The sequence below is a fragment of the Epinephelus lanceolatus genome, chromosome 5 (assembly GCF_041903045.1).
Source record: "Epinephelus lanceolatus isolate andai-2023 chromosome 5, ASM4190304v1, whole genome shotgun sequence".
In the NCBI taxonomy this organism is placed as follows: Eukaryota; Metazoa; Chordata; class Actinopteri; order Perciformes; family Serranidae; genus Epinephelus; species Epinephelus lanceolatus.
Genome location: NC_135738.1, coordinates 6,169,277 through 6,182,147, shown reverse-complemented (window position 1 = coordinate 6,182,147; position 12,871 = coordinate 6,169,277). Strand labels below are relative to the sequence as shown.

The 12,871-nt window shown below is 40.6% G+C and overlaps 1 protein-coding gene across 1 annotated transcript in view; it reads left to right on the top strand.

Annotated features, from left to right (window-relative positions):
* The first annotated feature begins 45 nt into the window (after positions 1–45).
* Positions 46–12,871, top strand: part of lrrk2 (leucine-rich repeat kinase 2) — a 49,572-nt gene continuing 36,746 nt past the window's right edge. The window contains exons 1-5 of the mRNA XM_033635285.2: positions 46–850; positions 4,212–4,297; positions 8,376–8,485; positions 10,502–10,590; positions 11,434–11,568. Coding sequence (XP_033491176.2) covers positions 715–850; positions 4,212–4,297; positions 8,376–8,485; positions 10,502–10,590; positions 11,434–11,568 — 556 coding nt within the window. The 5' untranslated portion in view covers positions 46–714. The remainder of the gene's footprint in view (positions 851–4,211; positions 4,298–8,375; positions 8,486–10,501; positions 10,591–11,433; positions 11,569–12,871) is intronic.

The window sequence follows — 12,871 nt, the reverse complement described above, 5'->3', positions numbered from 1 at the left end:
AACTGACATCAGACACCAGGGTGGGTGGCAGCTTGAGGAGAGCACGGACACCTCACCCCATGGTGACTAACAGTTTAGCTGTCCGTTAGATTCAGTCTGATTTAAGTAAAGAAACGATTCAGTAATTCAATCTGCGTACAAACTTTACCGGGAGTTAAACACGTCCGTCTGTGAGGCGGATATGTGACTGTCGGTCCCCCCCCCCCCCCCCCCGCCGCGCCGCGCGGGGTTTGCTCCCAGTTTCCTCTTTAACAAACGGGAAGTTATTTTTTTTTCTGCGCGGAGTCATATGATGTGACTGTAAGGAAGAAGGAACTGTGCTGCTGTGACACACGCAGACATACAGGGACAGGACCTGCTGCTTATCTCCCTCAGAAACAACACAAAGTGTCAGACTGCACAAAGAGGAAGGTTCGTGTGTCCGCCGGAGGAAAGTTAACCGCACCGAGCTGTGATGTCATCACCGTCTGAACCGAAACTCCGCCACACTCACAGCTTCTCCTGGCGTGACAGCAGACACTCAGCCGCACTGGAGCTACTGTAATATGATGTAACACAGCTCGTATTAAGTCACGATCACACTGGTGTTACTGTAACTGTGACCGTACCGTGACCATGCTGCAGCGGTGTGGCTGCTCCCCAGCCTCGGCTTTGACGGCTCGGACTGAGTGACCTCGATGCTCGCCGTCAGCTGGCCTCAGTATTTGACAGACCATGGTGAACCAGGAGGAGCTGGAGGAGAGGCTGAAGAAACTGCTGGTGAGGCTGAAGATCCCGCAGGAGGACCGACAGCTGTGCACCCTGATCCAGATCATCCAGGACCTGCTGTTCCTGGCGCACACCGACACTGGTAGGAAACACGTTTGTCCTCCATGTGCATCATCAGCATCATCATCATCATCATCATCAGGCTGCTGCTCACACACACAGCACAGTTTCCTCTGGACATGCTGTCTGAGTTAGGACCAGTGATAGGACAAATACTGAGGGACTGGCTGCACAAAACACCTTACATTTTCTCTTAAATTATGACTCTTAAGGCTTGATTTCTCCCGAGCTGAGGGACCTTTAAAAAGTGTCCTTAGTTAAGGAAAAACAATAAGGCATTTACTGCATTAAAGGAGATTTTCCAGTGGTAAAAGTTTCTGTAAAGTTGCTTGCATTTATTTGGTTTATCTGTGATGGTGGGTGGAAAGTGCAATGAAAATTAATTCAGTTAAATCTATAGTGGAAATATACAAATATATATTTTTGCAGATATATAGATGAAGGAAAGGTTGTGTTAGGGGAGTGCGTATTTGCTTTGTAACCCTGGGTGATACTTGGACTGTAATAAACTGGGCTTATTACTAATTTGTTTAACTGGGTGGTTAATAGACTGGGGATGGTTGCATACATTTGGGAATTTGTTGAAATAATATATGAGTTAAAAGAAGAATTGTAAGAAACTGTTAGAGACATGTTAGTTTAATTTCGACCTACTCCTTTTCAGACACTGTTATCTTTGTCTTGTTTTTTCTTATAATTTTTGGTTCAAAATAAAGTCATTCATTCAGTTATTCATAATCAAAAGCGTATCCATTGGCTCCTCCTGCTTGGTACCTTAAGTTTTTTAATAACCTTACTTTGGTATCTAAGGTCTTTTGTGCACTTGTTTAGAGATTCCTCAAGTATAAGACCAAGACAAGGGATAAACCTCAAATACTTAAGTGAACATTTTAAAGGAGAAGACTTATGGGTGTGTTGTGCAGCCGGTTTTATTTTTAAGGACACCTTAACCGGGACTTTAAGGAAAATCTTAGCTTGAGGTGTTTTGTGCAACTGGACCCTTTAACTGAAGTATATGTAGAAATACCACAGTGTAAAAATACTCCATTTAAAGCCATGCATTCAAAAGTATTGTTGGATAAATGTAGCTTCAAATGATGCAAAAAGTTTTTGAGAAATATAGAAAAATTATACATTAAAATCTATATTTTATAGTAGGATTGTTATATTGTTATTTCAGTGTTGCAGTTTGTGAAGCTTACAGGGTTAGAATGGTATGAAATCTTTTTATGGTAACCATCTCAGAAAATATCACGGTATCATGGTATTACAAAATTATTATTATTGTTATTATTATTATTAGTCAGACTGAGGGTTAAATGATTGAAAACAGAAGGGTTATTGCAGATTGAACAAACCAATTATTATTACTATAATTGAAACTTGAAACCATTTTGTTAATGAAGTTTGTGTAAAAAGTCTCCCCTTAGAAAATAACTCAAATAAAGGAGAGAGATAAAATGACAAAATATCAACTAGGGATAGACTGATATGGATTTTTTAGGGCCGATGCCGATACCGATTTTTTTCCATCACCCTTAGCCGATAACCGATTATGGACTGCCGATTTTCTTGAGCCGATATTTGGGGCCGATACTGCTTTTGCTCCCTCAATTTACATAAAAAAAAATGACACAATGATAACAAATATTACAGGTCTCAAGTTTAAAATAAGAAACATTTATTGAACAGTAAAAAATACTAAAACAAGATGGAAAGTTGAGGTAGAACAGGTAGAATATCATTATTATTATTATTATTATTATTATTATTATTATTATACATTCAAATAAAAAAAAGAGTTCAGTTATTGTAAATCTTCCAGTAATGTCTTTATAAAATAACAAATATTTAAGCTGAAGCATAAATAAAACAACAACTACTGTACACAGTAGGATTCGCTGCATGTGCGCTGCAGGGTCTTCCGGCAACACAGAGCTGCCCGTGGATGCCTGTCTGTAAATCATGCCAGGGAGAAAGAAATCCGCGAACCCACGCACATATCGCCCGATGCCGATACAAGTAAAAAACTCAAATATCGGCCCGATATATCGGCCGGACAATGTATCGGTCTATCCTTAGTATCAACCATCAACAACAAACATGTTTCTGCAGATAAAAATACTTGTTTGTCAGGATGGTTAATTTCAGAGAGTTACATTATTGGAATATTATAACTGATGTTTTAACCTGTCAGCAGCATTTTAATGTTCGATCAGGTGGAGTGTCTTGACTTCTTTATATACTCAACAGTCATATTAGAAACTGATCATATGTTTTGTTTGTAAAATCTTACTCTATAAAGTAAGTAATGAATGTAAAGGAGACTACAGTTCTGTGTTAATGTAGAGGAACAGAAGCAAAATGAAGCAGAAAATAGAAATGCTTAAAGTAAAAGTGCCTCAAACATGAACTTAGTTCTTTATTCTTTATTCAGGATCCCGTCAGTCGTCACCACTGTAATGACATTTGTGGTCCACACACAAAAACAAGACAAGACATTAAATGATCACATCATAGAAAGTTTCTATCTACAAAATAAAATAAAACAAAAACCAGAGGCAGGCCGCTCCATGCAGAGAGATGGGCAGCTGCTGTCCTCACAGCATGCCTGCAGCCAAATATCAGACCCTTTGTTTTTGAGATGTTCAACTTCAGCTTCAGTTTTCAGAAACATGCATCAGCTGTTGTTGAAGTGTTACGTTAGCCTCCCTGGCTTTTTTTTTGCAGACACATACATTGTAGTGTCATCTGCGTACATAGCCATGCATGCAGTTACTAATCTGAACTACAGTACTTTACTTTGAAATGTTCTTTGTTATTGTTCCTTCTCTCGTGCTTCAGAGGGACTCTGTTTGATGTTAAGAGAGCTTTACTCATCAGTTTGGGTTCCTAATGCACAGATGAGGAGTTAAAGTATATTTATGGGACTTGTACTGTTTTAATTTTGTATGTTTTTATACTTATTGTACTTTTACTGCACCACATTCAACATACAATGGTAATTTCAAGTTTGCAGATACAGATATGACACATGGGGACATGGATGCATCGCTGTAGTTAGTTTGGTGTGGGAGGTTTAATCCAGCATTAAGATGGTCCACTTTAACTTATCATAATGCATCATTTACTTTTTGTACGCAAGGACACTTCTAATAATCTAATAATTTTGATGTACTTTTATGTATTTAAAATCTTGAAAGCAGGACGCAGGTAATCTACTACAGCAACCAGTCGACTGATGATTGATTGATCCTTGTTATTGCTAATCTATTGATCTCTGAGCCTTGCTGTGCACGTTTAAATATAGAAACGAGTGTGACAGACTGCGTCCCTTCGTTCAGAGCTAACGTGTCACATCATGTCTGTTGCATCTTTTGCAGCAGCTGAACTGTTTGAAGGCAAAGATGTCCACACCCCCCTCATGACGGTGCTGTCGTCCCACATCAGCAGCAAAGGAGTCCAGCAGGTAAGGACGTCAATAACCTCACACACCTCTACATCAGAAACCTCACAGATCTCTTCATCAGAAACCTCACAGATCTCTTGGGGCGTCGGTGGCTTGGTAGTGGAGCAGGCACCCCATGTACAAGGTTGTTGCCGCAGCGGCCCGGGTTCGACTCCAGCCTGTGGCCCTTTGCTGCGTGTCCTTCCCTCTCTCTCTCCTCCCTTCACGCTAAAGCTGTCCTATCAATTAAAGGCTAAAACGCCCAAAAAAATCTTTAAAAAAAAAAAAAAAAAGAAACCTCACTGATCTCTTCATCAGACACCTCACACACCTCTTCATCAGTAACCTCACACACCTCTTCATCAGAACTGCCTTGTGTTATTAACAAACGTCCTACTGTCAGTTTTTAAGGTGATGAAAGGAAACAGAAATGTGCGCCACCTTAAATTAGACACACAGATTATAACGGCCATTTCAGTTTACCCATGTTACATGCAGTCTGCACACAATCAGGAAATACTGCTGTCTCATAACATCACGTCCTGAGCTTTGACCCTTTTGCTTTTATATCCGTTACCTCGGAGATAAAACAAACGAGTTTTCCAGAGACGGGGATCAACATGCAGAGATTTGCTGCTGTTACTTTGTGATGTGTGTAGATTGTGGGTCAGAACAGCCAGAAGACCATTCTGGCTCACAGACTGCAAAATCAGACCTGATGCAGTAGAACATCCTGGTATCTTTGTCAGACTGCATTTCACAGACTCTGCACTGGAACATACTAAACCTTTTTATGGCATACTGTATGGTGTGGCAGTGTGGAGATTGGAACCCACAGTCAGTTTTGACTCGTGTTCCTTTAGTGACGATCCACAGTGCTCACACGAGGCAGGAAAAAGTTGAACAATGTTTATTAATAATACAAAAAAGAAAAGAAAACAGCAGGCCAAATCCTTCAAAAGTAATGTCTCATATGGTCATATGTTCTTACCATATCAACTGTCATTACACACTTAAATTGCAATCTCATTGCATAACATGGTCACACAGACTTAATGTTGTCTTCAAGCACAATGTTGTAAACAAACTCAGATAAGAAAAATCAAATTTATTCAATTTTATTCATATAGCACATTTAAAAACATCTGCAGTCGACCAAAGTGCTGTACAAATTAGAAGAATGACTCACAAATATAAAACTGAGTAACAACAGTAAGAACGATTACATGCATAAAAAGATAATGAAATACTACAATATTAAAACCACTACAAACAACCAAAGGCCATTAAAAAGGTTTGTCTTAAAAGCGTTTGATTGAGAGTGGCAGACTAATCCAGAGCTTTGGAGCAGCTACTGCAAAGGCACAATCTCTCTTACCCACCAGCCTCGATCCTGGGACAGATAAAAGATATTGTTCTGAAGATCTAAGAGGTCGGGAGGTGGAGTAGGGGCAGAGACATTTAGTGATGTGCGGAGGTGTCAGCCTGTGTGTGGTTTTAAAAACAAATAACAGAACCTTCAGATCAGTCCTGTATCAATCTCCATTTGCCCCGTGCACTAACCTGCCTCACAGCACCATACCTGTCGTACATAACTTGTCTGTGCTCTAACACAGAAATAAAGTCAACAAACACAACCTGAGCACAGTCCACTAATATACAAACTTAAATAATATCATAACCTGTATGATATGTCACTTCAACACAGATATATGTGGTTCTTACACAGATGTTAGTGTCACAACGACATCACCTGTTGAGCTCTAACATCAGCCCCAGCTGACACACCTGCGCCTGATCTAACATGTTTACGGTGTCTCGTGACTGCAGCGTATCAGAGGTGAGACCGCAGCGTGACACAAAGTGAAAGTCAGACTGTGAGTCAGTCGTAGCAGGTTCATATAAAGGTTAAAAATGTGTTCAGAGATTTGTGCTGAGCTGCAGGCAGTGGTGTGATACTGTGAATCATTTACAGCTCAGACATGTAGGATTTCATCTCAGGCATATTTTAGTGCAGCAGTTTGTTTTACGTACTGTACAGTCACATGATCCAGCTGGTGCTCATGTAACACTGGAGACAGGGACACGGCTTTAATGCTTTCAGCTCTGCTGCAGTGGAGTCAAACAAGTTTTAACAGCTCCAGAGTCTTATATGTAAAATAGACATAAGCTCCTCACGCTGCCAAAGTATCTGCAGGTGAAGGATCTCTTCCACAAGAGGTTGATTTGAGTTTCAGTTAGAACAGTGTGCCTGCACTTTCTGAAAAAGTCTTAAAGGCACTGAATTCATTAATCTAAGAATCAGCCTTAATTGGTGTTCAAATTAAATCTTAAATCTTAAATCTCTTAAATTAACCTTTCAAAAGTCTCAAAGGCATGGGAACACGGATTTTATGAATCATTTTTTTCCGACGTTGCATCATAAAATCTCAAAACAATAAGTAACGGCTATTTTTCTTAAATAATTTACCAAACACCTCTTAAATTAATGTCACACAGATCAGGATGATGGCACCAGCTGTCACTGTCCTCTGGACAACACGGTGAAGCTCAGATTCAATGAAAACCGGCCAAATTTAACGGCATGGCTGAAACCAGTACAGGGTGTGATGCGTATGAGGCTCAGTGTATTTTATGCAAATGCTTTTTCAAACTTGCGATGGATGTCAAGGCAGTAGAGTCCCACACTGTGACAAACATGAAATCACCAAGAAAACTTACCAACAACTGCCAAGTAGTTGCAAGTTCTGTTCTACCCTCGTCTTGGCAACGCAACGGAAAATTTGGGAAAATTTGGGAAAATTTTCTTTAAAGGGGCAAAAAGCAAAATCGTTTCACCACTAGGTTTGCTATTGTGCACTGCCTGTAGACCAAAACAAAGTGTGTCATGAGCTACACCTCCCTCTGCCTCTGCTCCCCCCCCCCCACTCGCCTCATCTAAACTTAGTTTAGCAGTTAGCGATATCTTTCACTCACTCTTGGTCTCTGCTGTGTTTAGCTATTCCCCTGCCTACTTCAATGATGATGGTACCTGTAATAAATGTAATATATTTGCTGAGATGGAGGCGAGGCTCAGTGACTAGAAGAGCTGGTAGAAGCGCTCTATAGCTGTAAGTTACTCCAGTAGCCGGTGGCAGCCGACTCGGCTCGAGCCATCGCCGGATCCCAGCTAGTGCTAACACCAGGAGCTAACGCTAACGTTCCTACTCTTCTCCGTGAGTGAGAGCCATGTTTTAGCCTGGCTACATTTTACAATGCTAATTGCAAATGCTACTCACCTAACACAACCGTAACGCCTGACCCATTGCTGGGACCAAAGCTCCGGACATTAACCCATGCTGCGATTGTAATATTAAATTTAATTGAATCGACATAGCGACATGTGCTTAACGTTACTGTAACACTAATTAAAACAGACATTTGATTTTATGTTGTACCTGTCCAGGAGAAGAAGAGCTAGCTCCGAGTCAAATTGTAGCCCCTTTAGCTCTCGCAGTGCTCTCCACCTTGGAAACGCAAGGCCAATGTTAATCCGAGTTCTGTCCCTTTCTTTATCTGACAACTTCTTCGCCAACAACCTTTGTTTCTTTAGAGGTAATGTTGGATCCTGGTGTCTTCGGGTGAACGTTTCGTTCCGCTCTCTGCCATATCGCTTCGATAATACGCGCTGCCATTGCTCACTGGCTGTAGCCTTTTATAGGGAGGGAGGGCCAAGGGCTCCGAGAGGAGGGAGGAGGCGCCGATTCACATGAACGTACATGAACGCGCAGCCGGACCGGCTTGTAAACAAGGGGCTGGAGATCAACACAGAGAGAGGGTGTGTGACGTCGTGCTATACTCCAGATGAAATTACTCCTCTAGTTCTTCACATAGCGATTTTTTAATTCCTTCAATCTAGAAATGATGAATTTCTGCTTATTGCCCCTTTAAGCCCACATAACTGATGTCAGTTCTTGTTTTCATTGTAAAATTGGCAAATGGTATTAAAAAGCCTTAAACCTAACTTGCTGTAAGCTGAAAATTTCTGCAGTTTTAATTTGATAGTTTGACTTGATCGTTCAGTTGTAGCCTGAGTGACGGTGTAATCTTCTTGTTACAGGTCGGTTGGTCATTGTTGTGTCGGCTGATTGAAATATGCCCCGATACGCTGGAAGAGTTGACCAGACCTCTGAAGGCAGCCAAGGACTGGGAGGTACTGGGAGTGCACCAGTAAGTAGCAACACACACACTGGGTGCTGTACCTGTAACTGTGATGAACTGATGTCAGTTGTACAGGAGTGAATTCAGATTATCTTGTTACAGGTTTGTACAGGACATAATCACAGCACGGTCGATCAGATTACAGATGACATCACATTCATGTTAAAAAAGAAGCTGTTATATTTTAATTTATCTGATATTTTGGTTTATTATTAAATATCTGCAAAACTAATGACATCACCACCAGCCTCGCTGTAATTTGTATTTAGTGATGCTAACCCATTAAATAAAGATAATGAACATGGTAAACATTACATCAGCTAAACAGCATGTTAGCATTGTCACTGTCAGCATGTTAGCATGTTGGTGTTAGCATTTAGCTCAAAGCAGCTCTGTGTGGCCTCACAGAGTCATGACCATGGCTGTAATCTAACCCCCCCTTCGGCCTTGTTCAGACTGCTCAGCCCAAATCTGTTTTTTGCCAGTCTGTATCCAGATTTATTTGTAGATAACAAAAAACACATAAAATGTAGTTTTGGCAAATCAGATCCAAACCATATTTGAAGGTGGTTTGAAATGTGATTTCAATCAGATTCTTTGTGTAACCTTACTGTGTCACTGAAGCAAAGCTTTTGCTGCTGAGCTGCATGTGCGTGAACCTGTCTCACCACCAGGCGTCGAACAGGACGGATGAGAAAAATCTGAAATACTGGACACCTTCCCTCTTGGGTTGACAGTATCATATACGACATAACATTACCAACATTAAATATGTCTGGAATCCTGCATGAGAGAGACTGACTTCATTTAGCCCAGAAGCTTCACCTTCATGCAGTCCCAGTGAGTCCTCGAATGCAGATCGGTCTGTGCTGTTTGGACTCAAAAATCTGATCTGGTCACCTGTAAATAACAGTGTGGACAGTCTGTCGGAAATTTGAGAATAATATGTGTTTTACTTGCAGTCTGAGTGAGGAGTGTTGTTGCTTCCATGTTCCAACAAGGATCACATCCTGATTTACTCGGTAATCTGTCCCCAAAAGAAGTGAAAACAGTGAAAGAAGTAAAAATAATAAAAGTTTTAAGAGTTACATAACATTTCACATTCTAAGTTACACAATCTCAGAACCCATCAGTCTGACAACAAGAAGCAGAATCTGTTATAGAGACACATGTTCTGAGCATCATGTGGATTTTTGTTGGTTTGCTCATTTGTGATGTTGACTTTCATATGTTTAAAGGTTTCTTATAATATATGTTAAAGAGAACATAATACACACCGATCAGCCAAAACATTAAACCACTGACAGGTTGAAAAACATTGATCATCTTGTTACAATATTCTGTTGGGAAACCTTTGGTCCTGGTATTCATGTGGATGCCACCTGGCACACTTCACCCAGCATAACATTGTACTGTTACAAGATGATCAATGTTAGTCACTTCACCTGTCAGTAGGTTCAATGTTTCGTCTGATCGGTGTGTATATTCAGCATCATGACTGTCCAGATGTGAAAGCATCATTTCACATCTGAGCCAAGTACTGTTAGACAAAGTGTGGATGAATTTAAGTGCTTGTCTGCATCTGTTTTTTTGTAAGGAAACAGATTTCGGCTCTTAGATGTTCCAGATTCAGATTATATTACTGTCATTTTCAGTTCCTGCTCGTTGCACGATACCAGCTGTGGTCGTGTTATTGAATCACGCTATGTCAGTTTTACCTGCCTTTTTTCCCACAAGTGATCCTTTCACTTCCTTCACACTGCTGTCTAACATTTCTATAAATCTCTTTGTATTCTGCCGAGCTGTTTGATTTTCTTCAGTTCTGTGTACTCACACAATAAGAGCTTATAGATCTGATGTGTAAATCAGGATCTAGAGTAAGATATGCTGAGTGTTGACTAACTCTCTTCAGGTTTGCAGAAGTTAGTCCCTTTGCCTGCAGGCAGTGAAGTGATTTAGCCGAGGAGAGTTTTTGTCTTGGCTGCAGCTCTGCTTCATTTTTCCCTGTCGTGATGTTTTTTCCAGGCAGATCCTGAAGGTTCTTTCTCAGTACAGCGCAGACTGCAGAGTCATCATGGTTGGACTCAGAGCTCTGGCTCTTCTGCTCAGATCAGGTACACAAACACACCGGGGATATGGCACAATACACCAGGGCTCCAGCATGAGTGCTATAGGATTGAAAGTCAATCATTAGCCTTTTTCTGTGACTCACAGCCAAAGCTCAGGTCACAGGCTCTGATTTCAGTGGTGATTCTACATGTGATTGGAATATATTATATAATCCAGACAGCGGTTTTATGATGATGCGTTCTTGCCATCGGGTCAATAGGAGGCGGAAACTTGGAGGAGACTTCTGTGTAAATGATTCACAGAAGCCTTTTAGAACGAATTAATTAAACATCAAACAGCTGCAGTTCACATGTAATTATCTGGTTATGAGTCTGTCGTATTGTTTCCACTTCTGGTATGCATGACTATACTTCAGTAAAACTCATCATCTTGGTGTAGTAACACTTGGATCTCTTTCATAACATGATCTCTTTCATAACATGACCTCTTCAGTTATGGTCATTTCAAACCTAATTTGCAGTGACCGTGTGACATGAGGCTTCTGAGAAAGGCAGAGGTTAAATACTCATCACATGATCTGTAAACCAGCTTTGGTTTGTCTGAGTAAAATGTCAGTGGCTGCTCTGCAGAGAAAAATAACCAACCAGACGTTCTGCTTATGACTCTGAGGGACAGTTTCATAGAAAATATTCACAAAATGTCAAAAAGAAAAACTCGTATTATCCACAACTTATCACGAGACAAACTGTGGAACTTGTGTAGAATTTAATGGATTCGTGGCTCTGAAACTTCTCAGTTCTCTGGCACTAAGTGCTGCTTCAGCTTTTTACTGAGCTCTTCTCATTAAGTCTGATTTGTATAAGTTTGTTTAATCGATGGATCTGCAGACATGCTTCCTCTGCTGGTGCTGGAGGAAGAGGAGGATGTGTTCAGCCTGGTGGTGCAGGCGATGAAGACGTTTCCTACCAGTGAAGAAGTTCAGCTCCAAGGCTGCGGAGCTCTGCAGCTCCTCCTGGAGAGAGGTGAGCGGAAACAAACACTCTAAGCTCCAACATATGAGTGTGTAGTGTGGTCGATATCCCGTCCTGTAGCAGAGTATTTAAGATGTTTCTGGCTTTGTATCATGTATCAGAACAAACAGTGTTTGTATTATATTTACATATCTAATACCAGCCAAACGTGAGTAGTTGTGCTTTGAGTCCTGTGAGGTTTTGATGCTCATTACAATGAGTGAAGCTTTGATATTATTTGGATGGTTCCAGAGTAAAGGCCAAGTCGTTACCTTTCAGAAAATGGTGCTATAACTAGTAATGAGTGTAGACATGTAGATGTTTTCAGGCCGAGACTCTTATGAAGCAGGACAAATTTGGGGCAGATTAGACAAAGTATGCTCAAGTTACAACTTCCTGTTTTGGAGTAAAACATGCAAAATGGCCACCACGCCATGGCAATTTGTGGACGAAAACTCACAATTTTCATCAGGAAGCATCATCCATGTCTTGAGACTCTTCAGAACAAATTTGAGGTGTTAAACATATAAAGTATAAAACATGTCATTTCCTGTTGCCAGTAGATGGCAACTATAACTACAACTACTTGTTGATGTAGTGAAGTTTGAGGAAGATCGGACCACGTACCTTGGAGTTATTCCTCACTTACTGTTTGATGGTGAAACATGAAAATTTGACGGTTCAACAAAAACTCACGCTTTGAGTGATTTTTAATTTTGAAAGACAGACAATCAGATCAAATCTCTAGAAGGAGTTTGTTAAAGTACAACTCCTAGAAATGGCCAAAAATTGCACAGGAAACTAAAAATGGCTGACTTTCTGTTTGGCTTATGGCGTGGCTCCAAGAGACTTTTTTGTATCGATGCTATAAAAGTGGAGTAAATTATGTCTTTTCAAGTCAATTTTGCATGCCGCTGCTTGAGGCCACTTGGATTACGACGGACGAGCCGTTCTGACGTTTTTGAAATGCATTAGCTGAGTTTTATTACGTTTTCAAAATGTGGGTACCGTGCACTTCAAGTGTAGCTGTTATTCCGACTAGCTGTTATCATCCGATACCCCAAACGAGTTTTGGTGATTAAAAAACTACACTGGACTTCTTGTTGGCATGAGGGTCAGTAAGTACTGTCTGTATTTTCATTCTAAAGTGGCCATTTCCTTTAAGGGGCTACCTCAAAGAAATTTTGTAGAGGGCGCTACTGAACAATTTTTTTTTTTCAAATAAATCATAAAATATCAAAATTTTCACCAGTTCAGACATGTGTGCAAAGTTTCATGCCTTTCTGAGCACACTGCACCCCTGATTTATTTGCAT